This window comes from Lissotriton helveticus, chromosome 1_2 (genome assembly GCF_964261635.1).
Source record: "Lissotriton helveticus chromosome 1_2, aLisHel1.1, whole genome shotgun sequence".
NCBI lineage: Eukaryota > Metazoa > Chordata > Amphibia > Caudata > Salamandridae > Lissotriton > Lissotriton helveticus.
The window spans coordinates 450836991-450862533 of record NC_136058.1 but is presented as its reverse complement, the minus strand read 5'-3'; the positions used below and the strand labels follow the sequence as shown (position 1 = coordinate 450862533).

General features: G+C 51.3%; 1 protein-coding gene across 1 annotated transcript in view; it reads right to left on the bottom strand.

Annotated features, from left to right (window-relative positions):
- Positions 1-25543, bottom strand: part of LOC144805650 (uncharacterized) — a 225284-nt gene that overhangs the window by 136772 nt on the left and 62969 nt on the right. The window contains 1 exon segment of the mRNA XM_078672173.1: positions 5168-5183. Coding sequence (XP_078528299.1) covers positions 5168-5183 — 16 coding nt within the window.

The window sequence follows — 25543 nt, the reverse complement described above, 5'->3', positions numbered from 1 at the left end:
TGATACAAACAATCCTATAACACAGGCAAGGTACTAGGAGAAACTGATACAAGCAATCCTATAACACAGGCCAGGCACTAGAAGGATCTGACGCAAACAATGCAATAGCACAGGCCAAGAACTAGGAGAATCTGGCGCAAACAATTCAATATCACAGGCCAGGCACTAGGAGAAACTGATACAAACAATGCAATAACACATGCCAGGCAGTAGGAGAATCTGATACAAACAATCCTATAACGCAGGCAAGGTACTAGGAGAAACTGATACAAACAATCCTATAACACAGGCCAGGCCCTAAGAGGATCTGATGCAAACAATTTAATTTCAGGTGCAGAGGCTAGCTCTGTACACTATAGGTACAGATTTAAACCAAGTCATGGTCTCTTTACATTGTTTAAGCCAACACGTTTTCTGCCCCACGACTGTTGGTCTTACGGACTCTATTGTGACAGGCATTAGGTGGGACATGGCTCTAGTTCACTGGGTCACAAAGGAGCCTCTGCTCAGGGCTCAAATGGGTTCTTCAGATACCAAGCACTGGAATTGCCGATCTGAGCTATTCTGTGAAATGACGTCCGTCACACCCTCTTCCATCGTCACGCGAGGTGCAACAGGCAGGATTCTACAATAAGCCAAACCAGAGGCCCTTTCTTGAATGTGCCTTTCAACCAGTCTCCAATCAGCAAGGGAGCTTTTTTATAATTTGCAGCAAGAAAAGAGGATCTTTTTGTTTCACCTCTGCCAGGCTTCCTGCTCTGACGTGGAGACAAATGGGTTGGAACAGGCTACAGGAGGCCGGATTTGTATTCCACCCTATGCCAGACATCCAGTGAACAACAAGGGGTTCCTCGGGGAAGCTACCAGGGGCTGCTTTCTGAAGCAGGCCATGTGCACAGAGACTGACCCTCATGTAGGGACTAATCAAGACTGGATATCAGAATGAATCTAGATCTAACCGAGATTATTCATGTCCTTATTTCCCTTCCACTGTCAGTAAAAAGCAGCGCCAGGTGCAGAGGTTACTTCTGCAAACGCCTCCTCAAAGTGAAGTAAAGTCAAAAGTAGCGCAGAGTAGCAATGCTGACCTCTGCAATCCTGACAGTGGCAGTAAAACGCAGTGCAATGTGCACAGATTCCCTTGTTTAATTGAAACCCATGGGTGTCGGTAATAAGTGGTGCAGTTTATAAATGTTCCCACATTAAATGCCCCTCGTAGTGTGAGTAAAAAGCAGCACACATATATTCTGTACCTTAAACACTTCTCGAAGTGTACGTAAACATCCATGCACCTTACAGATCGATAGGTACCCCTTATAATATAGTGAAAAGCAATGCTTTGTAGACAGATTTCCTCTTTTGTAAACACCCCTCATTGTGTTTCCTCTGTAAATGTCCCTGGTAGTGTAATACACAGCAGTGCACTGCACACAGCTTTCCTCCTGTTACTGCCCCTCATAGTATGGGTAAAAGCAGTGCAGTACTGACAGATTCTCTCTGTAAAGGTGCCTCAAAGTGTCAGTGAACTGCAGTGCAGAGTGGACAGATCTACTCTTTTGTAACCTCCCCTCACTCTGGTGTAAAATAGATTTCCTCCTGTGGTTCGAACACTGCTTCGAGTGCAGGGCTCAGACTTCCTCTTCTGTAAACGAGCCTCGTGATGTAGTAAAGAACAAAGCAACGCGCACAGGTCATCACTTCTGAAAATACCACACTTAGGGGCCGCCCTTGAGCCACACAATGCAGTGCAAGAGCGACGCAACTCTTAACTTATATTTATCAAGACACGCAAAGCCATCTTGCATGGCCCTGCGCGGCCCATGCAATGGAACGCAAGAGAGACGCAACTCCTAAGTTAGATTTATCAAGCAACGCAAGGCCACCTTGCATGGCCCTGCGCGGCCCATGCTATGGACCGCAAGAGCGACGCAACTCTTAAGTTATATTCATCAAGCCACCCAAGGCCACCTTGCATGGCCCTGTGTGGCCCTCGCAATGGAATGCAAGAGAGACGCAACTCTTAAGTTAGATTTATCAAGACACGCAAGCCCGCCTTGCGCGGCCCTGTGTGGCGTCATATGCAGCGCAAATCGCTGCTTTGCGTTGCTCTGCCCCAGTGACGGGTTCCATGGGTGGAGCGTGGGCGTTCCCACGCATCGCCTCATAGATTTTGCCACATTCCCAGATTCACCAACATTGGCAGACCTGGGAGTGCAGCAAAATACCACGCCTCCCATGTGAGGTGGAACGAGGATGAATATCTTTATTTCTCCTTGTTCCTTGCTTTCCATGTGTGCTGGATTCTGCAGCACACATGGAAAGAGGGAAATGCTTCAGGGGATTTCTTAACCCCGTGTGAAGCGGTCGCTCCAGCCTTCCTCCCGACCTGCAAGCGCTATAGTGGTATCGTATCGCTGCCTGTCCACACTGCCGTTCATCTTTTTGATTCTGCATTGCGTTATTTGTTTTACAAATATTTTATTTGTCCTGTGTGCATAGCGCTGCTCATTCTCTTTTCGCATTGCTCCCAGTGCTTAGATTAATTTAACTGACCTGTGTGCATAGCGCTGCTCATTCTCTCTTCGCATTGCTCTCAGTGTTTAGATTAATTAATTTAACTGACCTGTGTGCGTAGCGCTGCCTCTCCCCCTCTGCCTTAAACTTAATTGGAAACTGACTTGGAAGCCGATCTGTGGCATAGTGCTCCGCATTTCTTTTCTCTGTGATTTCATCAATATTGTGTGCTGCCTGATTGTTTGCGCCCATAGCGTCCTGTTGTCCTTGTTATTGTTGACTCCACCATTTTGTTGTGCCTGCAGCCCGTCCCTCCCCCTACGCTACCGCCTCCCAGCTCCCCCTCCCACGCTCCGCCCCCCTCCACTTCTCCACTTAAGACAGATGCATCAACGCGCAGCGGCCGCGCCGAACGTGCACCAAAGGTAAGCCCGTGTACGCCCGTCCGCGCCTGGACCGCGCCCAGCGCCAGACCCCCTGGCCCCCGTACCACCCACCCCACCCGCATTACATACGACGCCTCCACCCTCTTAGCCCTAAACCCCGGCCGACTCCCCAACTGCGCCCAAGCCGCTCCTGGACACACCCATGGACCCTTCACTTGCAACTCCTGTAAGTATGACGGCACCAAGACCAACTCCTCATCCACGAACACCAAACGGAGATCCGACACCAACCACCTAAAATGCATCCTGCTCAACACCCGCTCGGTCCACAGACACGCCATCGACCTTTGGAATCTACTAGACACCATCTCTCCCGACGTCCCCTTCCTAACAGAAACATGGATGAACGCCTCATCAGCCCCAGACATCACCATTGCCATCCCGGACGGCTACAAGATCATCCGTAAGGACCTCACCAAACAAACAGGAGGAGGCATCGCCATCGTCCATAAGAATTCCATCTGCATCTCAACCAGCTCAGACGTCAACCTCGCCAGCGCCGAACCTGTAAAAACCTGAATCTGGTCGGGGACAATCGATAGTTGCCCGGCGGTATTGCCTCTGTGACCCTCTAGTTATTAAATCAAATGAAGAGGCAGGCGCTGGAGACTGGAAAGCAGGAAACAAGGATTTTATTTTCTCCGGAGGAGAACACAACGAAACGGACAGAAGGTATCGTTCTGAGGTGCTCTAACTGTATTACTGAGGCCTGGCCTCTTATACACACATTTATGACTTTATGGTAGATTACACTTTTATGTTAAAGCTTTGATGTACGGAAAAGACATTCTCGGAACTTCCCCTTTGGGCCCGTTCCCACACACATTTACAGTTGAAGTCCCCACCCTAGTCACAACAGGTGATGAGTATCGCGCAGCTGGATAATCCGCCGATTCACGGAATGTGGGGGGTTTGATCGGATCTCATGGGGTGGGGGCTTTGATCAATCCGGGGATTCTTTGATGGGGGAAGCTTTCTATTGTACGGGGAGGGGCAAGGAATGGTATCGGCAGAGCTGGGTGTCGGCTTGGGAACGGGGAAGACAAAACGGGCACACGGGGGAAAAGGGGGTTTGCATCTAAGGGCCGGAGATCATGAAAGGAAGGCAGGGAGGTGTCGCGCTGGGAACAGGATGAGGGCCTGGGGCAGAGCAGCGCCGAAGAGGGGTTTATGACTCAAGGCAGGTGCAAGCAGGGGGGTGGTCAGCGTGCAGGCTTAGTGAAAGCGAAGGGCTATGTCAGGGGCCAGCGGCATGCAAAAGGGTTCGTTCTGATCGGGGCATCTTAAAATGGCGGGTGCGCACGACAAAAGTGTGGCATCAGGGGAAGAGGCAAGATGGCGCAGATAATGTTCACCAAACCGTACTAATTTTTAACAGTCCTCCCTTTAACATATTCAAGACATCTTGCTGGTTCATTTTCTATTCGGTTCTACTGTGGAGGGCATGAGAAAGAAAACGGTAGGAAAAAGAGTTGTAAACAATACATTTTGTGCTTTCTAGTTTTTAGGAGGTGGACTTATTTGATAAACTTTGATAAACTTGTTCAGCAGGAAAGTCATAGAAATGCAATACAAAAACGATTCTGTAGCGAGAGCAGCAAGTACATTTCATAACGTGGACTGGAAGGTTATAACATATATCAGATTCGGGTTGGAGCAAGATCAATACAATGGCGGCTGGGAGAGAAATGAGGTGCAGCAGAAACGGTGATTGAGGATGTCAAATGTTCGAAGTTCTCAGTATTCTTTGTTGCCTTTTGTTGGTGCTGTTGAGCACCGGCGGTGGAGCTACAAGTCCAGCTCTGTTCTAAGTTCTGCGTTGCAGGGCACGACCCTCTCCTCGCGTTTCTGGTCGGAAAAGGTCCTTTTCGCCCTGTGTCCTTTGAGGTGATTGTCAGAGAGTTCAGATGGAAGAAGAGCGTACAAAACAGTCCATAGGGTAGGTCAGAGGAAAAGGGGGATGGAGCAAGGCCAAATTAGGGACAAACTAGGGGAACGAGAGACTTCAAATAGGCGAGCATGTGACCGAATTCAGAGAGCGGGGACTTGTCGACAGGCACTGGACACCAGGCAGGGGCATCAGGTCGACCCTTTCTTCTCATGTTGTCGAAAACAGTGCCTCGTCCTGCAGCTCTTTTCTGTCGTGGTCTCGCCTTGGCTAATGTCGCAGGTGTTCCTTAGTCTGCAGTCAGGCCTCGTGCTCCCACATCCGGTCCTTCTCTCCTCCAACAGCAGTACCCTTAAACAAGTTTGAAAAGACAGTCTTTAGAAAATTTGCAGATGAAGATAAAAAGTCTATTTCTCTCCCAGCTCCAGGCGAAGAATGAAAATGTCCATTATATTTAATGTTCACAACTGGCATATGAATGACCGGTGACGGGCCCGTTGGATTTACTATGACTTTCCTGTACAATTATTTATTACTACACAGGTATTCTGCAGAGAGACGAACATGGCTAAACATTTATTTTCTATCGGTGCATCCTGCTTTTCAACTTCTGCGGGGTTCATTTCGATGATTTCGTTACCTTGGACTAGTCTGTTAACCTTGTACAACATCATTCTGGGTCCTACGTAACCTTTTACGGCCCGATTACTTAATTAGGAAGGACAGGGGTTTTATGGGGAACAACCAGGGACATAGGAAACTTGTGGTAAGGGCATAAATCGACTCATCTCTCACAACCGGAAATGAGGGGTAGTTTCATAATTCCAGTTTTGGGCGGCTGATACAGGGGAGGTAACAGGGGTGATCATTTTTCCGGTTTGGGTATTGTGGCAATTCGGGGCGGGGAGGGTCGCGTATTCTGAGGTCCTTGTTTTATATCATAGGAGCCGTTGACATGTAGTTCCCTTATTTCAGGCCAGATTGGGGAACCTTTGTCGCCTTACCTGTCCTTTCCCTTACGGTCCAACCTCGGTTTATTGACTTCTAGCGGAAAAGGAGAGGTAATGACGCGGTCTCTGGGTGATTGTATTAAAGACAAGTTTTTTTTGTGCAAATACTGACGGTATTTGAAGCCAATTAGGTGGTGTGCTAGGGGTGGCAATCGGCCAATTTTCGGGGCTAATCACTCGGAAGAGTGGGAGCGCAAAAATAGAGAGAGAGTGAGAGAGTGAGAGAGTGAGAGAGTGAGAGAGTGAGAGAGAGAGAGAGAGAGAGAGAGAGAGAGAGAGAAAGAAAGAGTGCAACGGCAGGCTAAATAGTACACGTGCAACCGAGAGGGTGGCAGTGTATTCAAGAAAGGCTATTTAGTGCATTACACAGTAAAGGGCATTCGCGGGACTGCGTTAGAATTTTGTAATCATGCAGTTTGAGTATTAGACAGGGTAGAGGGGACGCGCCTTGGGAAAAAGGAAAGAAGAAAGGAGGTACCATTTTGTCACACTTTCTCGCATCCTCGGTCCTTCGACCAGTTGGATCAACGCCTCAGTCACACACACACACACATTCCATCATAGTTTCGCATCATACGTGACATGGGTTCATTCGTCCGGTCAGGTTTAAGGGTGATCACTTTTTATCAGGTTGTGCTAATTTTTCGGGTTTGTTCGATACGTGAGTAGTTTACAGGCGTGCTTGGACACCACCCTGCGGCGCTAGTCCGCTTCGCGTATTAGACATGGCAAGGCTTCAGATCTTCGCCACGCCTCGGCTGTAATTTCTGATGTAACCTGCAGAGGGAGGAAAAGAGGGGGTGGGGGAGACAGCATTCGCGCATATTCACATACATGGATTCATAAGTCCTTTACTTACCTTTTACTCGTCTCTCCTCCTTGGGGCAGGGTCCCCGGGGATATGGTTTCTGGAGTCGAGGGGGGGTAGTGTGTCCATGCAGGTCGTGCACGGGGAAACGTAAAAAGGAAACCAGAGGTGCCTAGTGCGAGGTATCTAGTCAAAGGATGTATCTTACTATCGGGATCCTCAAACCTCTTTCAACGCTGTGGTGTTCTAAGGTTCTTCGGTTCTGGGGTCAGCTCCGTTCCCTGATACTTTTGGAACGTTGTACTTTATAATATTTACATTATTTTATTTTACCCTCCTTTTACATTCCTTCATTTATACCGTTCGTTTTTACCCATCCTTGGAAGTCGAGGTCTTCCTCTACGCGAGAGTTCATGAGTCAGTTGCGTACTTTGAAGGCGGAGTGTCGTGTTGTCGATCCGATCCGTCCTCCAGGGCTGGGTAACCATCTTCTTTTAACCTTAAAGAGAGAGCAGAGTAGGGTGCACAGAAAAGAACTTTCCCACCGATCCCACATTTAAAATAAAGCATGCAATACCCGTCCATAGTTTCAAAATAGGACTTTATTTTGCAAGATCATTTCAGCATGTGGATTATGAGGGTGCGGTCGTATTTGGCCGGTCGTGGCAATGGCTAAAGTGCGTACAGTGGGGGGGGTGTCGTTTGCAGCAAGTAAAAACATTGGAAAGTTTTACTCATTCATTTGTAAGAAACTAAAACGTCTATTAATCGGCTGGGGGGTTTGGGGGCATTTATTTTCATAATTTAGAAGCATAATCATAATAGTTGTAATCAGATTTCCTATATGCATACCGTACGTGTGCGTCGCAAATGGGGTTTTACATCAGTTATAAAAAAATATAATACATTGTACATTTGTAATCAACATTTGTAACGGGGATTCTTTCATACTGTTCGTCGAGTGAGTTCTCCTTGTCTTTTCTAGCCAAGTGTACAAAGGATCATATAAAATCTCAGAACATCAAGTTTATATTAGTGCAAAGGAACACCACGAGGTGTTCGTAAGTTCCGATTGATACCAGCGCCATTTTGGGCGGGGCCGGCTCAGTCCGGAAGCAGCATCAGGGGAAATGTTTCCCATTACTGGCAGTTTGGACCAGAGTCCTTTTCGGCAGTTCTAGAATTCATGCTAACAGAAGGAGTGGCAATGTCATGTTTGTTTCGTTGGCGATCAAGGCAGCCGTCCTTTACCGGAAACCTGCAAAGGCCGAAGGTTCCGGCGGGGACCTTTGTAGGATCTTCAAGGCTGCGGAGATGCTGTCGGAGATGGGGGCTCGTGCTCCAGGGGGCAAATGTTCGAGTCACATTGCTGGACAAAGTTACTCTAGTGGCCGGGGCCCGCCTTCCAGCGGACTCAGACGCCATTTTGAGGCCCTGCAGGGGCCGCTCTCGTCGAGTTTGCAAGAGTGGGAGAGATCCTTCGGAGTGAAAGGAAGAGGTCCCTGTTGTGTAAAAGCGGGAAGTTCGGCTGGGGTGCAGCTGTGACGCCCCCACCTGGGGGGGGCGAGGGAGACTCGTCCGCATCGTCTCCTTCTCCCGGTGCACCCCATGCCGCTCCTTTTCATCGCCCCGCATGAAGGCCTCTCCACATCCGGAGTTCCCCAAGTCCTGTGCTCGGTGCTGTGGGAGTATGGCCACCATTGCACGTTCGGTGCTGCGCAAGTACTGGGGTGCCACCATTGTGTGTTCGGTGCTGTGGAAGTATTGGCACCATTGCACGTTCGGTGCTGCGCAAGTAGTGGGGTGTTCGGCGTCGGGCCGGGGGCTGGGAAACCTCCTACCGGTGGAGGTGGGAGAGGCTCGTCCGCGTCGCCTCTCCCTCCCAGCCCAACTTGGACAAATTGTTGTGGAGGTACGTGCAGGACATCCCGCCGTCCAGAGCTGCTGCGGCTGTCACGGAAGAGAAAAGGAAGAGGTGCCTCGTTCTTCTCCGGACATGTGGCGGGACCACTTTAGTCTTTCCAGGCCCGTTGCGGCTGGCCAAGGTGACATGTGGCGGGACTACCTGCAAATGCCCAGGCTGCGGGCTCCTGCCTCTCCTCCGGCTCCCCCATACGTTAAGATTTCCTGACCAAGAGTTGGCAGCAAGGCTCGCCTTATATGGGTTGCCGTTGGTTGGGCGTAGCCGTAACCCTGCCCTACTTTGGAAGGTTCCAGAATGGGGGGGGGGCGAATGTTCTGTTTGACTTTCATTTTCTACAGTTTTACCGTTATTATTCCTTGTTTGTTGTGTTAAATTAAAAGTTCAAGTTCATTAATGGTCTACGGATTTTGTTTTACCATTTCTTTCTTTTCAGGTTGCTTTTATGCTAAGTTTCTGCTAACAGAGGTTGAGTAACACGGAAACACGTGTAGAGGGATGACGTAGATTTGTACATTACATACACACAAACTCAGACGGGGGATAGTACAAGTACGACATACAAAGACCCAAGACGAATATAAAACAGTTATCGGTCATAATTATCTCTTTCTGTCTGTGAATTTGAAACGAGGCTGGGTTCCCGTCTTGACGTTGCCCGACCTAGGAGAACTCGAGCATGCCGCTTAAATTGTCCTGGCGAAATCTGTGCCATCGGGCATAGTCAAACGTGGTGGTTCTGTCTGGTCTGTCTATGTAAGTCGGGTTCTTCTTTGTCTTGCGCTTTTTCTCGTACTGCCGGTCTGTCGTTCCTGTTGGCCTTTTGCCTTTACTCACGCTCAGTAGAGTCGGGCATTGGGCTTTCCAGTGTCCGACATACCTACAAAAAGCGCATTGGTTTGACCCTAAGTCTGGTCGTGTTTTGCATAGTGTCGGGGGATAAGTCGTGGGTAGCGGTGTCCTGGGGTTGTCCTGTCGGTACATTTCTCTACTTAGTTTGTCCTCGTTTTTTCTCTGTCGTTGCATAGCCTCTCTGCGCCACATACCGAGACAGTCGAGCATAATTGGCGTTGTCTTATTATTTCGAAGGGCTATTTCTAACGTTTCTATTTTATCAAGGTCAAAGGATCCTGCCAGTGGCCACTGTTTGTCTTGACTCTTTTCGGTATACCTGTGCCACAATTTATTATAGGCTATGGTGACTAATCCATAGCTTATGAACATGTCCTTATTAGGGGTGCCTTCTAGTGGAGCTATATGGTCTACCTCTAATACATGGTCCGGGCTAAACAGGCTATTAATCAGTGGGGAGAAGACAGACATGACGGCTCGTAACAAGGGACTAATAAGTCAGCAGTGCCTATCTTATCACTAGGTGCAAAGACTAGACAGAATATTTCTATTCTACGTTGTTTGCAGGCAGTGAATACCTCATGGACAAAAACCAAACGACCAATAAATAACGTTGGGAAGAATAAGTAGGTCCGCAAAGATCTGCGTCACCTACCCTTTTCACTATCTGCAAAAAGGGTGGTCTCTTCCCTGTTTGCAGACAGGGAATCTCCAGGAAACAATATTTTTGCGAACAACAGTTCAGTTTCAAGCAATTATTGAGTGGGGGAGAAAGAAATAAGCACGGCTGCTACCCTACCTATCCTCCACTGCTTGCAAAGAGAGAGAGCCTGTTGTTTCTCTGTTTGCAGACAGTGAATCTCCAAATAAAAAAAATAGAAATAAAAAGAGCAATACTAGTATTTTTGGACAATCAAACAATCAAGCAATTATTTCGTAACTTGTCGTGATTACACGACCTTACCCGGACCATACGGACAGTTTCTTGTCTTCCGAATCCAGCGCCCGATCGTCCTCTTTTCCTCGTATTTTTCACGGCACTCCTGATGGTTCCCAGTCAGGACCGTAGATCACTCGAGAGAGGTCTGTTCAGAACTAGTGAAGTTCGGATGATCGGCTGCCAGACGAGGGTCTATTGGGCAAGAGCTCTCCCGATCGTTGCAGTCGTTCACTCTGTCGTCGGGACCTCTCCCACTGGATCCACGAGTCGCTGATGGGCCCCACGTTGGGCGCCAATTGTAAAAACCTGAATCGGGTCGGGGACAATCGATAGTTGCCCGGCGGTATTGCCTCTGTGACCCTCTAGTTATTAAATCAAATGAAGAGGCAGGCGCTGGAGACTGGAAAGCAGGAAACAAGGATTTTATTTTCTCCGGAGGAGAACACAACGAAACGGACAGAAGGTATCGTTCTGAGGTGCTCTAACTGTATTACTGAGGCCTGGCCTCTTATACACACATTTATGACTTTATGGTAGATTACACTTTTATGTTAAAGCTTTGATGTACGGAAAAGACATTCTCGGAACTTCCCCTTTGGGCCCGTTCCCACACACATTTACAGTTGAAGTCCCCACCCTAGTCACAACAGGTGATGAGTATCGCGCAGCTGGATAATCCGCCGATTCACGGAATGTGGGGGGTTTGATCGGATCTCATGGGGTGGGGGCTTTGATCAATCCGGGGATTCTTTGATGGGGGAAGCTTTCTATTGTACGGGGAGGGGCAAGGAATGGTATCGGCAGAGCTGGGTGTCGGCTTGGGAACGGGGAAGACAAAACGGGCACACGGGGGAAAAGGGGGTTTGCATCTAAGGGCCGGAGATCATGAAAGGAAGGCAGGGAGGTGTCGCGCTGGGAACAGGATGAGGGCCTGGGGCAGAGCAGCGCCGAAGAGGGGTTTATGACTCAAGGCAGGTGCAAGCAGGGGGGTGGTCAGCGTGCAGGCTTAGTGAAAGCGAAGGGCTATGTCAGGGGCCAGCGGCATGCAAAAGGGTTCGTTCTGATCGGGGCATCTTAAAATGGCGGGTGCGCACGACAAAAGTGTGGCATCAGGGGAAGAGGCAAGATGGCGCAGATAATGTTCACCAAACCGTATTAATTTTTAACAGTGATAAGCCCGTGTACGCCCGTCCGCGCCTGGACCGCGCCCAGCGCCAGACCCCCTGGCCCCCGTACCACCCACCCCACCCGCATTACATACGACGCCTCCACCCTCTTAGCCCTAAACCCCGGCCGACTCCCCAACTGCGCCCAAGCCGCTCCTGGACACACCCATGGACCCTTCACTTGCAACTCCTGTAAGTATGACGGCACCAAGACCAACTCCTCATCCACGAACACCAAACGGAGATCCGACACCAACCACCTAAAATGCATCCTGCTCAACACCCGCTCGGTCCACAGACACGCCATCGACCTTTGGAATCTACTAGACACCATCTCTCCCGACGTCCCCTTCCTAACAGAAACATGGATGAACGCCTCATCAGCCCCAGACATCACCATTGCCATCCCGGACGGCTACAAGATCATCCGTAAGGACCTCACCAAACAAACAGGAGGAGGCATCGCCATCGTCCATAAGAATTCCATCTGCATCTCAACCAGCTCAGACGTCAACCTCGCCAGCGCCGAACCCCTTCACTTCCAGATCCACACCGACCCCAAGACCACACTCAGAGGCACCCTCCTCTACCGGCCTCCAGGACCCCGTGCACAATTCAGTGAAGACATCACTGACTTTATCACCCCACACGCCCTCCCCTCCGAGGACTACATTCTATTGGGAGACCTCAATTTCCACCTGGAAAAATGCAACGACAGCAACGCCACCACCCTTCTGGACAATCTCGCCAACCTCGGACTCAATAGATTTTGCCACATTCCCAGATTCACCAACATTGGCAGACCTGGGAGTGCAGCAAAATACCACGCCTCCCATGTGAGGTGGAACGAGGATGAATATCTTTATTTCTCCTTGTTCCTTGCTTTCCATGTGTGCTGGATTCTGCAGCACACATGGAAAGAGGGAAATGCTTCAGGGGATTTCTTAACCCCGTGTGAAGCGGTCGCTCCAGCCTTCCTCCCGACCTGCAAGCGCTATAGTGGTATCGTATCGCTGCCTGTCCACACTGCCGTTCATCTTTTTGATTCTGCATTGCGTTATTTGTTTTACAAATATTTTATTTGTCCTGTGTGCATAGCGCTGCTCATTCTCTCTTCGCATTGCTCCCAGTGCTTAGATTAATTTAACTGACCTGTGTGCATAGCGCTGCTCATTCTCTCTTCGCATTGCTCTCAGTGTTTAGATTAATTAATTTAACTGACCTGTGTGCGTAGCGCTGCCTCTCCCCCTCTGCCTTAAACTTAATTGGAAACTGACTTGGAAGCCGATCTGTGGCATAGTGCTCCGCATTTCTTTTCTCTGTGATTTCATCAATATTGTGTGCTGCCTGATTGTTTGCGCCCATAGCGTCCTGTTGTCCTTGTTATTGTTGACTCCACCATTTTGTTGTGCCTGCAGCCCGTCCCTCCCCCTACGCTACCGCCTCCCAGCTCCCCCTCCCACGCTCCGCCCCCCTCCACTTCTCCACTTAAGACAGATGCATCAACGCGCAGCGGCCGCGCCGAACGTGCACCAAAGGTAAGCCCGTGTACGCCCGTCCGCGCCTGGACCGCGCCCAGCGCCAGACCCCCTGGCCCCCGTACCACCCACCCCACCCGCATTACATACGACGCCTCCACCCTCTTAGCCCTAAACCCCGGCCGACTCCCCAACTGCGCCCAAGCCACTCCTGGACACACCCATGGACCCTTCACTTGCAACTCCTGTAAGTATGACGGCACCAAGACCAACTCCTCATCCACGAACACCAAACGGAGATCCGACACCAACCACCTAAAATGCATCCTGCTCAACACCCGCTCGGTCCACAGACACGCCATCGACCTTTGGAATCTACTAGACACCATCTCTCCCGACGTCCCCTTCCTAACAGAAACATGGATGAACGCCTCATCAGCCCCAGACATCACCATTGCCATCCCGGACGGCTACAAGATCATCCGTAAGGACCTCACCAAACAAACAGGAGGAGGCATCGCCATCGTCCATAAGAATTCCATCTGCATCTCAACCAGCTCAGACGTCAACCTCGCCAGCGCCGAACCCCTTCACTTCCAGATCCACACCGACCCCAAGACCACACTCAGAGGCACCCTCCTCTACCGGCCTCCAGGACCCCGTGCACAATTCAGTGAAGACATCACTGACTTTATCACCCCACACGCCCTCCCCCCCGAGGACTACATTCTATTGGGAGACCTCAATTTCCACCTGGAAAAATGCAACGACAGCAACGCCACCACCCTTCTGGACAATCTCGCCAACCTCGGACTCAAACAACTTGTTAATACCCCCACTCACTACGCAGGTCACACACTCGACCCCATCTTCACCTCCAGCAAACATATCTCCTTCAGTCACACCACAGTTCTCCATTGGACGGACCACAGCTGCGTTCACTTTTTCTACAAAAAGACCACAACCCACAACCATCCTCAACCTACTCTGCGAAGAAACTGGAACAAAATCACCATTGACCAGATCTCCTCATCGCTTCTTCAAAACCCCCCGGCCCACTCTTCGAACCCCAACCAAGCAGCCATCAACCTCACTCAATGGCTCACCGACAGCGCCGACAACCTAGCACCTTTGAAAAAACGTCAAACCAAACTAGGCAGCAAAAACGCTCCCTGGTTCAACGATGATCTTAAGAAATCCAAGAAACTCTGTTGCTCCCTTGAGAAGGCATGGAAAAAAGACCCAAACACCAGCACCAAGGACGCCTTCAAAAACGCCACCCGCATACACCACCAACTGATCCGGACTACCAAGAAAGCAGCATTCAAAGATCGACTAGACAACAAGGCCCACAACAGCAAGGAATTGTTCAACATCGTCAAAGAATTTACCAACCCCTCAGCCAACTCCAACGACATCACTCCCTCTCAAACACTTTGCGACTCCCTAGCTTCATTCTTCCACAACAAAATCACAGACATCCACAACAGCTTCAACAACCAACCCGGAGACCAACCCACCCAACCTCCTGCAGTACCTTCACCCCCCTTGAACACCCTTAATGACTGGAACCCAATCTCCACTGAGGACACCATCCACCTGATGAACTCCATCCACTCAGGATCCCCCACAGACCCATGCCCTCACCACATCTTCAACAAAGCAGACTCCATCATAGCACCACACCTCCGAGACGTCATCAACTGCTCCCTCAACTCCGCCACCTTCCCGGAAAGCTGGAAACACGCCAAACTCAGCGCCCTTCTTAAAAAACCCACAGCAGACCCACCGAACTCAAAAACTACCGCCCCATCTCACTCCTTCCATTCCCGGCCAAAGTCATCGAGAAAGCTGTCAACAACCAGCTCACCACCTTCCTCGAAACCAACAAATCCCTCGACTCCTCACAGTCCGGCTTCCGAGCAAAACACAGCACTGAGACCACACTCATCGCAGCAACAGACGACATTCGAACTCTACTGGACAATGGAGACACAGTCGCCCTCATCCTCCTTGACCTCTCCGCAGCCTTCGACACAGTCTGCCATAGCACCCTGATACAACGCCTCAGAAACATCGGAATCCAAGGAAAAGCACTGGAATGGATCACCTTGTTCCTTACCGGAAGAACTCAGAGAGTCCGCCTTCCACCATTCAAGTCAAAAGCCACTGAAGTTATTTGCGGCGTGCCACAAGGATCTTCACTAAGCCCCACCCTCTTCAACGTATACATGAGCCTCCTCGCGACCATCGCACGCCAACACAACCTCAACATCATCTCCTACGCTGATGACACTCAACTGATCCTCTCACCCACCAACGACCCGTACACCGCCAAAACCAACCTACATGAAGGAATGAAAGAAGTAGCCGAATGGATGAAGCACAGCCGTCTGAAACTGAACTCAATCAAAACAGAAGTCCTTATCTTAGGTACCTCCCCCTCCGCCTGGGTTGACTCTTGGTGGCCAGAGGCCCTTGGAAAAGCACCCATCCCGACGGACCCGCACGGAACCTGGGCATCATCCTGGACTCCTCACTCTCAATGAACAGACAAGTCAACTCCGTTTCATCATCTTGCTTCAACATCCTTCGCATGCTCAAAAAACATTTCGCTGGATCCCCACCGAAACTAGAAAAACGGTCACCCACGCACTGATCACGAGCCGCCTGGACTACGGAAACACCCTATACGCCGGTACCACCGCAAAACGTCAGAAAAAACTCCAACGCATCCAGAACGCATCAGCCAGACTCATACTAGACATCCCGCGTAAAGACCACATTTCTAGTCACCTGAAAAACCTCCACTGGCTCCCCGTTAATAAGAGGATTACATTCCGCCTCCTAACCCACGCTCACAAAGCACTTTACGAACTTGGACCCAAATGCCTCAACACACGACTTTCCTTCTACTCCCCCTCCCGCCAGCTACGATCCTCCAACCAAGCCCTTGCTGCGGTACCTCGCATCAACAAAACCACCATGGGAGCAAGATCCTTCTCCTACCTGGCAGCTAAAACCTGGAACTCACTTCCCACTCACCTTCGCCTCACTCAGAACCACCTAGCATTCAGAAAGCAACTTAAAACTTGGATATTCGACAAGTAATTCCCCACCCTTCTTCAAGCGCCTTGAGACCCTCTGGGTATGTAGCACACTATATAAATTATTTGACTTGACTTGACTTGACTATGTGCAGGAAGGTGCCCCTTTCTGCACAAAAACAATCCGGTTTACAACGCACGCACGCTTGCACCATGGTGCAGGGGCGCCTGCTTTGGCGTTAGGTAGAACATTGTGCGTCAGCGCAGGGAAAAACAGGAATGTGCTGCATGATTTTTTTGATTAATATGCCCCTAAGTGTAGTAGAAGGACCTGCAGTATGGACAGATTTATCACACTGAAGAGTAAAGAGCGGTGCAGCGCGGCCAGATTTTCTCTTCTTTAAACGCCCCTCGGACTGTAGTAAAAAGTGATTCCGTTTGCAGACCACAGATGGGCTCTGAGCACCCTGCACAGAGTAGTCAAAGGCAGAGGAGTCTACACAGATATCCTCTTTCATTTTAAACCCCCCTCACAGTGTAATAAAAGCAGTGCAGTGTGTGCACATTCGCTTTCCTGTCAACAGCCCTCATAGAGCAAGGAAAAGCAATGCAATGTACAGATTTTATCGGTTCACAGAGATTAGTAATATAGCAGAGCTCACATTTTTCACAAGGTACAAAAAGCAGCGCCGTTTTCACAGACATCCATTTCTGTCAATCTCAAACAAAGTGTAGTAAAAAAATGACCAATGTGTGCAGATCCCTTGGCGGGGTTCACGGATTTCTCATTATGCAGAACGATGCAGGGTAGTGTGAACAGATTCCACATAGTGCAGTAAGATGCAGCGCAGTGTGCAGATTTTTTACAGTCTTAAATGCAAATGATGACCACAAAGACCACCAGGGGCCCCAGATAGAAGAGTCCAGCTCAGCCCAGGGGCCTCCGTATAGAAGAGCCCAGCTCAGCCCCAGGGGCCTCAGATAGAAGAGTCCAGATCAGCCCCTAGGGCCCCGGATAGAAGAGCCCAGCTCAGCCCTAGGGGCCCCGGATAGAAGAGCCCAGCTCAGCTCTAGGTGCCCCAGATAGAAGAGCCCAGCTGAGCCCCAGAGGCCCCCGGATAGAAGAGCCCAGCTCAGCCCCAGGGCCCCCCAGATAGAAGAGCCCAGCTCAGCCTCAGGGCCCCGGATAGAAGAGCCCAACTCAGCCCCAGGGGCCCCCGGATAGAAGGGCCCAGCTCAGCCCCAGGGGCCCCTAGATAGGAGAGCCCAGCTCAGCCCCAGGGCCCCCGGATAGAAGAGCCCAGCTCAGCCCCAGGGTCCCCCAGATAGAATAGCCCAGCACAGCCCCAGGGCCCCCGGATAGAAGAGCCCAGCTCAGCCCCAGGGGCCCCAAATAAAAGAGCCCAACGCAGCACCAGGGCCCTCAGACAGAAGAGCCCAGTTCAGCCCCAGGGGCCTCCCTGGATAGAAGAGCCCAGCTCAGTCACAGAGGCCCCGGATAGAAGAGCCCAGCTCAGCCCCAGGGGCCCCCGGATAGAAGGGCCCAGCTCAGCCCCAGGGTCCCCGGATGGACTGCCCCACTCAGCCCCAGGGGCCCCCAGATAGAAGAGCCCAGCACAGCCTCAGGGCCCCCGGATAGAAGAGCCCAGCTCAGCCCCAGGGGCCCCAAATAGAAGAGCCCAACTCAGCACCAGGGCCCCCGGATAGAAGAGCCCTGCTCAGCCCCAGGGGACCCAAGATAGACGAGCCCAGTTCAGACCCAGGGGCCCCTGATAGAAGAGCCCAGCTCAGCCCAAGGGGACCCAAGATAGACGAGCCCAGTTCAGACCCAGGGGCCCCTGATAGAAGAGCCCAGCTCAGCCCAAGGGCCCCCTGATAGAAGAGCTCAGCTTAGCCACAGGGGCCGCCATATAGAAGAGCCCAGCTCAGCCCCAGGGGCCCCCGAAGAGAAGAGCCCAGCTCAGCCCCAGGCCCCCCGGATAGAAGAACCCAGCTCAGCCCCAGGAGCCCCTGGATAGAAGAGCCCAGCTCACCCCCCCAGGGCGCCCGGATAGAAGAGCTCAGCTCAGCCCCAAGGGGCCCTGGATAGAAGAGCCCAGCTCAGGGGCCCCTGGATAAAAGAGCCCAGCTCCGCCCCACGGACCCCCGGATAAAAGAGCCTAGCTCAGCCCCAAAGCCCCCGAATAGAAGAGCCCAGCACAGCCCCAGGGCCCCCCGGATAGAAGAGCCCAGCTCAGCCCCAGTGGCCCACGGAAAGAAGAGCCCAGACCAGCCCCAGGGGCCCCGGATAGAAGAGCCCTGCTCAACCGCAGGGGCCCCAGATAGAAGAGCCCAGCTCAGCACCAGAGGCCCCCGGATAGAAGAGCCCTGCTCAGCCCCAAGGGCCCCGGATAGAAGAGCCCAGCTCAGTCCCAGGGGCCCTCGGATAGAAGAGCCCAGCCCAGCCCCAGGGGCCCCGAATAGAAAAGCCCAGCTCAGCCCCAGGGGCCCAGAATAGAAGAGCCCAGGTCAGCCCCAAGGCCCCCAATGGAAGAGCCCAGCTCAGCCCTAGGGCCCCCAAATGGAAGAGCCCAGCTCAGCCCCACGGACCCCCGGATAGAAGAGCCTACCTCAGTCCATTCTTGGAACACGGCGACCGGGAATCAACGGAGGAGGGACTTCGACTAACAGATTGAACCTAACGCTACCCGTGAAGAGTTCTATACCTACACACAGAACGCGCTACTCCTGCAGTCGGGTCCCCTCCCGGTACAGCTATTCACGCACTCGTGTATAGTCATCGTCGAATACAGACATGCAACATTGTGTGTGCTCAAATATAAATTAGCGGTGTTAAAGACACTCCTGAACCCGGAACCAGGGTTGATCGAATAAATATATTGGCAGACTCGCCAATATCTTACCAGGACAAGCCAATTCTTCGCGCAGAGTATTCACGCATCTAACCGTGGATGCCCGAATGCTATCCACTAGCCCTGAAGAGTCGTGTTGACTCCACTTTAACACGATGAAACACGTGTCGGCTGAGCTTGGATCCAATTAAAACATCATTGAAAAGGAATTTGAACAAACAGATCTGCTGCTTTCTTTCAATTGTATCAATACCAATTGTTGTTTTGTCTAAACTGTACACTGTTTTTTGTGGCTGCGAGAGCGTTGCTGTGTTATAGTATGGGTAATCTCTGATTGTCTTAGAACGGTTTTGGGTTAATCCGTTCGCTCTTCACGCGCCACACTCAAAAACTCATTTCCACACACTGTCCAGCGTACACTTCAGGTAGAGCGCCTTTTTCTGAAATTTCTAAGAAACCCTTCTAGCCGTGACCCCCGAATAGAAGAGCCCAGCACAGCCCCAGGGCCCCCCGGATAGAAGAGCCCAGCTCAGCCCCAGTGGCCCACGGATAGAAGAGCCCAGACCAGCCCCAGGGGCCCCGGATAGAAGAGCCCTGCTCAACCGCAGGGGCCCCAGATAGAAGAGCCCAGCTCAGCACCAGAGGCCCCCGGATAGAAGAGCCCTGCTCAGCCCCAAGGGCCCCGGATAGAAGAGCCCAGCTCAGTCCCAGGGGCCCTCGGATAGAAGAGCCCAGCCCAGCCCCAGGGGCCCCGAATAGAAAAGCCCAGCTCAGCCCCAGGGGCCCAGAATAGAAGAGCCCAGGTCAGCCCCAAGGCCCCCAATGGAAGAGCCCAGCTCAGCCCTAGGGCCCCCAAATGGAAGAGCCCAGCTCAGCCCCACGGACCCCCGGATAGAAGAGCCTACCTCAGCCCCAAGGCCCCCGAATGGAAGAGCCCAGCTCTGCCCCAGGGCCCCGCGGCTAGAAGAGCCAAGCTCAGCCCCAGTGGCCCCCGGATAGAAGAGCCCAGATCAGCCCCAGGGTCCCCCGGATAGAAGAGCCGAGCTCAGCCTGGCTCCTCCAGAGATTCCCTCCAGGATTATTCAGTCTATTTCTACAAACCCTGCAGAAGGTGCTGACAATCTCCTACCTGAGCAGAGACCTGAGCAGACGTGTCCAGGCTCTCTCCTCCCCCTGGGGACCTCGGGGGGGGGCAGATCTGGGGTCTGTGAGGGTCTGAAGATCAAGGTAGCTGCCCACCAGACAGGGCTCCTTCCTCCTCTGCAGAGGCCGGAAGTGATGTCACCGTAGCTGCTGGTGCTGTCTCTGCCGCTGCTGACCCGGAAGAGGAAACCCTTCTCCCTTTCATCCAATGTGCAGCTTAGTGTTTCATCAGCAGGCAAGGAGCGCCCTCTGGTGGACAAAGATGGAACCGCCGCCTCCAGTCTCTAGGACTGAATTTGAAATGACAGCCTGAATTTCATTAAATAGATGAACATGTGTATGCAACTCACTGCTGGAATAAATCTAGACAGCGTTTTTCTAATTTCCCTGTTTCTGTGGGTAGTTCTTTATATTTGTTAGGGCTGTGTACACTCAGACAGCATTTCACCGGTTTGCCCCAAATTAAGTTTTGCATTTGTCTGCATTGTTTACCACCTCACTCCCTTCAAAGTTTCACTTATAAAATAAAGAAAGATTAAGAAGATTGTAGTCACAATAACATCATAATACAAAAATCAGGTTTGACTCTCACAGATTTCTCCCTCAGTGGAAGGTCCCATGGCAATGAGTGAACGGTGCCGGGTCTGAGGATGAGAGGGTATTCCAGCACTAACTAACGCCAGACTCCTTCATACAGGCTCTTATTAGAGTTACCACCTCTTGGTCATGTTTTAAGAGTTTGCAAAGGCTCGGATATTATTCTTCAATAAGACTTTGTTTAAAATTGTTTGTATTATTTATTAACATGGCTTTGCTGTCTTTGTTTACTTTAACTATGAGTCATGATTCATTAAGGCAGTTCTAGAACACATTGAAAAAGTGATTTTAACTTATATTTGATATTTTAACTTTTCACTTATTGAAGAAAACTATACCAGCGTTAGGTTATTTTCCTACTTATTGTACTGGCCGGAACATTAAAATACTGGCCATGCCACGCCTGTAATATACCAGCCAGGTGGTAACCCTCTCTCCTGGCATAAGTCACTCCTCGACCACGCACCATCAATGTGCGGGTGCAGGAGGGCTTCGTAGCACTGTCAGGCAAGTTGCATTTGTTGCCTTCGCAGTGACATCAGATCCGACAGGCACACATCAGAGCATTCAAGTCTCACTCATCATGAGTGACACTCACACATTTAGAGGTTGTGCTGAAGTCTCACTCACACCTTGCTGAATCTTATCACTGGGAGACGGGCCTAGTACTCCATATGTTACTTTGCTCGTACTTCCACTGTGTGCGGAGTAGCCGCTTACAACTAAAGAGGGAGACACTATTCACTTCAGTAAACCCACTGTCCTACATTTTGATAACACTACTTTTTCAATATTTCACCTTGACGGCTGCACATATTATACATTCCGTGTAATGTTAATTTTGATGTCTGTATTAATGATTAGGATTTTACCTGTGTACTCATCATTCCTATAATTTCACTAATATCTCTTCCTCTGACATTATCATAGTCAAATGTTATGTGACATCAATTCATGTGAGGTCATCAGTAGGATAGTTTATTTCGGCTCCTAAGAATGTAAAAGATTCGAGCTCTGTGAAGCACATACATGAGCGCTCATTTGGAGTAAGGGCAGGCACACAACCCCCATAGGGCTCAAAGGGCTTCAGCCTCCCTCTCCCCACCCCCCGTCGTCGGTGTCAGCCCAGGCTGAGACAGCTTCCCGTGCACTCACACAGACAGTTTTTGAACTGCTGTAGCCCGGCAGGTCTAGCGTCTGTCTTGTTGCCGCCGCACATGAGTACTTCACAGGTCTTTAAAAGGCCATTTACTTGTTAGCGAGAATGTGTTGCTTTTTCACCCCATCTTAGAGCTCCTGCAACTCCACTCTGCCTATTGCTGGAAGAATTAGTTCCCCCCCCCGAAAATATTTGTAGCCCCCCCTCCCCCCTCGAAATTTGGCTCCAGTTGCGCCTCTGAGTAAGGGGGAGGAGCATGGTCTTTGCTGACAGATGAACACATCTGGAAGCAGTACAGGCGCTCCCCTGACACGTTCCTGCCAAGCTATGCTACCAGCATTCAGACCAGAAGAGTGCTGATCTCTGCAAAAAGATATGAAATGTGTGTTTCAGTTTAATTACACTTCATGTCAGTGTTGTTGAACTTTAAAATGGTCACAAAGTGGTTCCTCACTTGCGTTCCTACGAGTACCTTCAGTCTCTTAATTTTCACACTCTGCTGTTTCTCCAATTAAATTGTCCTTGGAAGAGCATACTGTCTTTTCTAAGAGAGGAGTCAAATGTATGTTTCCTGGAGGAAGTGGTTAAAGGCGCTGTCTATGTTTCTGCTGATTCTTGGATTTGACTAAAGTGAGTCAATTTCTTGCCGAGGTGGGTTCACTAAGAGAAGCCCTTCAAAATGTACATTGAAGCTGTATGAATCTGGCTTTGTATATGGTATGCCCACTAGGTTGTCATTCCATGCACAAAGATCAGGGGTTCCCCAAAAGTGTACAGGCCTCAATGTAAATCCCAAAGTGCTCTTTTAGTGGGAGTGTGGGCGAGCAACCTTAGGCCTCGCACAGAGGAGTGGAAGACATTTATTGCACAACATTGACCAATAATAGACACACGGCTCAATAAGGAGATCCATACCACTTTTGGAAAAATATACTTTGTTTGTATTTTATTTTAAGACCAAGATCTTTGCAAAAAGGTAAGTACGTTTTTAAATAAAAATACTTTTCGCTTTTAAAAGTTGGCATTTAGAATATGTTTGAAGCAGTTCAATGTTCCCTATGGTGAAAACTATAATGCAGTTTAACAGGTAAGTTCCACACTTACAAATTCAGTATTCGGGCCCAAAGGTCAGCAAGGAGCACGGGTTAGGTGAGTACCAACACAGCACCACTAGCAGCACAGGGGCGGCTGAGTGCAGAGGTCAGAGTCAGAGTTCGGCCTAATACTTTTCAATCAATCAATCAATCAGAACAATTTCTAAAGCGCGCTACTCACCAGGAAGGGCCCCAAGGCGCTGGTGGGGGTGTGGGGGGGACCGTTACTGCTCGAAAAGCCAGGTCTTGAGTTGCTTCCTGAAGGAGAGATGGTCCTGGGTCAGCCGTAGGTGGATGGGGAGGGAGTTCCATGTCTTGGCCGCCAGTTAGGAGAAGGATCTTCCTCCGGCGGTGGCTCTGCGGATGCGTGGTACGGTGGCGAGGGCGAGGGCGAGGCTGGTCGATCGCAGCTGGCGGGTGGGTGTGTAGAAAGTGAGGCGGTTGTTGAGGTATTTGAGGCCCAGGTCGTGGAGAGCTTTGTGTGCGTGGGTGAGGAGTCTGAACGTGATCCTCCTGCTGACGGGGAACCAGTGCAGGTCTCTCAGGTGGGCGGAGATGTGGTTGTGGCGGGGGATGTCCAGGACGAGTTGTGCGGAGGCGTTCTGTATGCGTTGAAGTCTTTTCTGTAGTTTGGCTGTGGTTCCCGCAGTCCATTCAGCTGGTGACGAGTGCCTGGGTGACCGTCTTCCTGGTTCGGTGGGGATCCATCGGAAGATCTTACGGAGCATGCGCAGGGTGTTGAAGCAGGATGACGATACAGCGTTGACTTGTCTGGTCAATGCGAGGACGGAGTCCAGAATGAAGCCCAGGTTTCGTGTGTGGTCCGTTGGCTTGGGGGTGGTGCCCAGGGCAGGAGGCCACCAGTAGTCGTCCCAGGCGGAGGGGGATGATCCGACGATGAGGACTACCGTCTTGTCTGAGTTCAGCTTCAGGCGGCTGTTCTTCATCCATTCGGCGACGTCCTTCATTCCCTCGTGTAGGCTGGCTCTGGCGTTGGCCGGGTCGTTGGTGAGGGAGAGGATCAGCTGGGTGTCGTCGGCATTTGAGATGATGTTACGGTTCTGTTGGCGTGCGATGGCTGCGAGGGGGCTCATGTGGATGTTGAAGATGGTGGGGCTGAGCGAGGATCCTTGAGGTACGCCGCAGATGACTTCGGTGACCGCGGATCGGAATGGGGGGAGGCGGACTCTCTGGGTTCTTCCGGCGAGGAATGAGGTGATCCACTCCAGTGCTTTCCCTTGGATTCCGATGTTGCTGAGGCGCTGTATTAGGATGCGGTGGCAGACTGTGTCGAATGCTGCAGAGAGGTTCAGGAGGATGAGAGCAGCTGTTTCCCCATTGTTGAGCAGTGATCTCATGTCGTTGGTGGCTGCGATGAGGGCGGTCTTGGTGCTGTGGTTGGCTTGGAAACCGGACTGTGAGGGGTCCAGGGATCCGTTCGTCTCGAGGAAGGCGGTGAGCTGTATGTTGATGGTCTTCTCGATGACTTTGGCAGGAAAAGCGAGGAGCGAGATGGAGCGGAAGTTCTTGAGGTCGGTGGGGTCTGCTGTCGGATTCTTCAGGAGAGCGCTGAGCTCGGCATGCTTCCAGCTCTCCGGGAAGGTGGCGGTGTTGAAGGAGATGTTGATGATGTTCCGGAGTTGCGGTGCGATGATGGAGCCAGCCTTGTTGAAGACGTGGTGGGGGCAGGGGTCGGTAGGGGATCCGGAGTGGATGGTGTTCATCGTGCGGGTCGTGTCTTCGGCGCTGACCGGGGTCCAGTTGCAGAGGGTGGTGGTGGGGGCGTCGTTTCGGTGGTTGGGTGCGTGGTTGGTGCGTCGAAGCTGTTGTGTATGTCGGCGATCTTGCGGTGGAAGAAGTAGGCGAGTGAGTCGCAGAGGTCTTGCGAGGGTGTGATGTCGTTGTTTCCCGCGCTGGGGTTGGAGAGCTCTTTGACGATGCTGAAGAGTTCCTTGCTGTTGTGGGTGTTGTTGTCCAGGCGTTCTTTGAATGATGTCCTTTTGGTGGTGCGGATCAGCTGGTGGTGTGTGCGGGTGGCGTTCTTGAGGGCGGTCATGTTTTCTGTGGTCTGGTCGTGGCGCCAGGCTTATTCGAGGGTGCAGCAGTTTTTCTTGGATGTTTTGAGTTCGTTGGTGAGCCACAAGGCTTTTTTGCTGCCGTGTCTGCTGGGAGGGTTCTTCAGTGGTGCGAGGTCGTCGGCTCAGTTGATGAGCCACTGTGTGAAGATGCGGGCTGCTTCATTGGGGTCCGTTGTGTTGGTGGGAGGGTTCTGGCTGAGGGAGGTGGTGAGCTGGTCGGCGGTGATCTTGCTCAGGCTCATGCTGGGAACCTGTTGCGGGTGTTGGTAGGTCGTGGTTCTCTTGGTGCTGAAGTGGACGCAGCTGTGATCGGTCCAGTGAAGTCCGGTGGAGTGGCTGAAGGCGATGTGCTTGCTAAAGGAGAAGACGGGGTCAAGCGTGTGGCTGGCTTAGTGGGTGGGGGTGTTCACCAGTTGCTTGAGTCCGAGGTTGGTGAGGTTGTCCAGCAGGGTAGTGGTGTTATTGTCGTTGTTGTTCTCCAGGTGGAAGTTGAGGTCCCCTAGGAGGATGTAGTCAGAGGAGGCGAGGGCGTGCGGGCTGATGAAGTCTG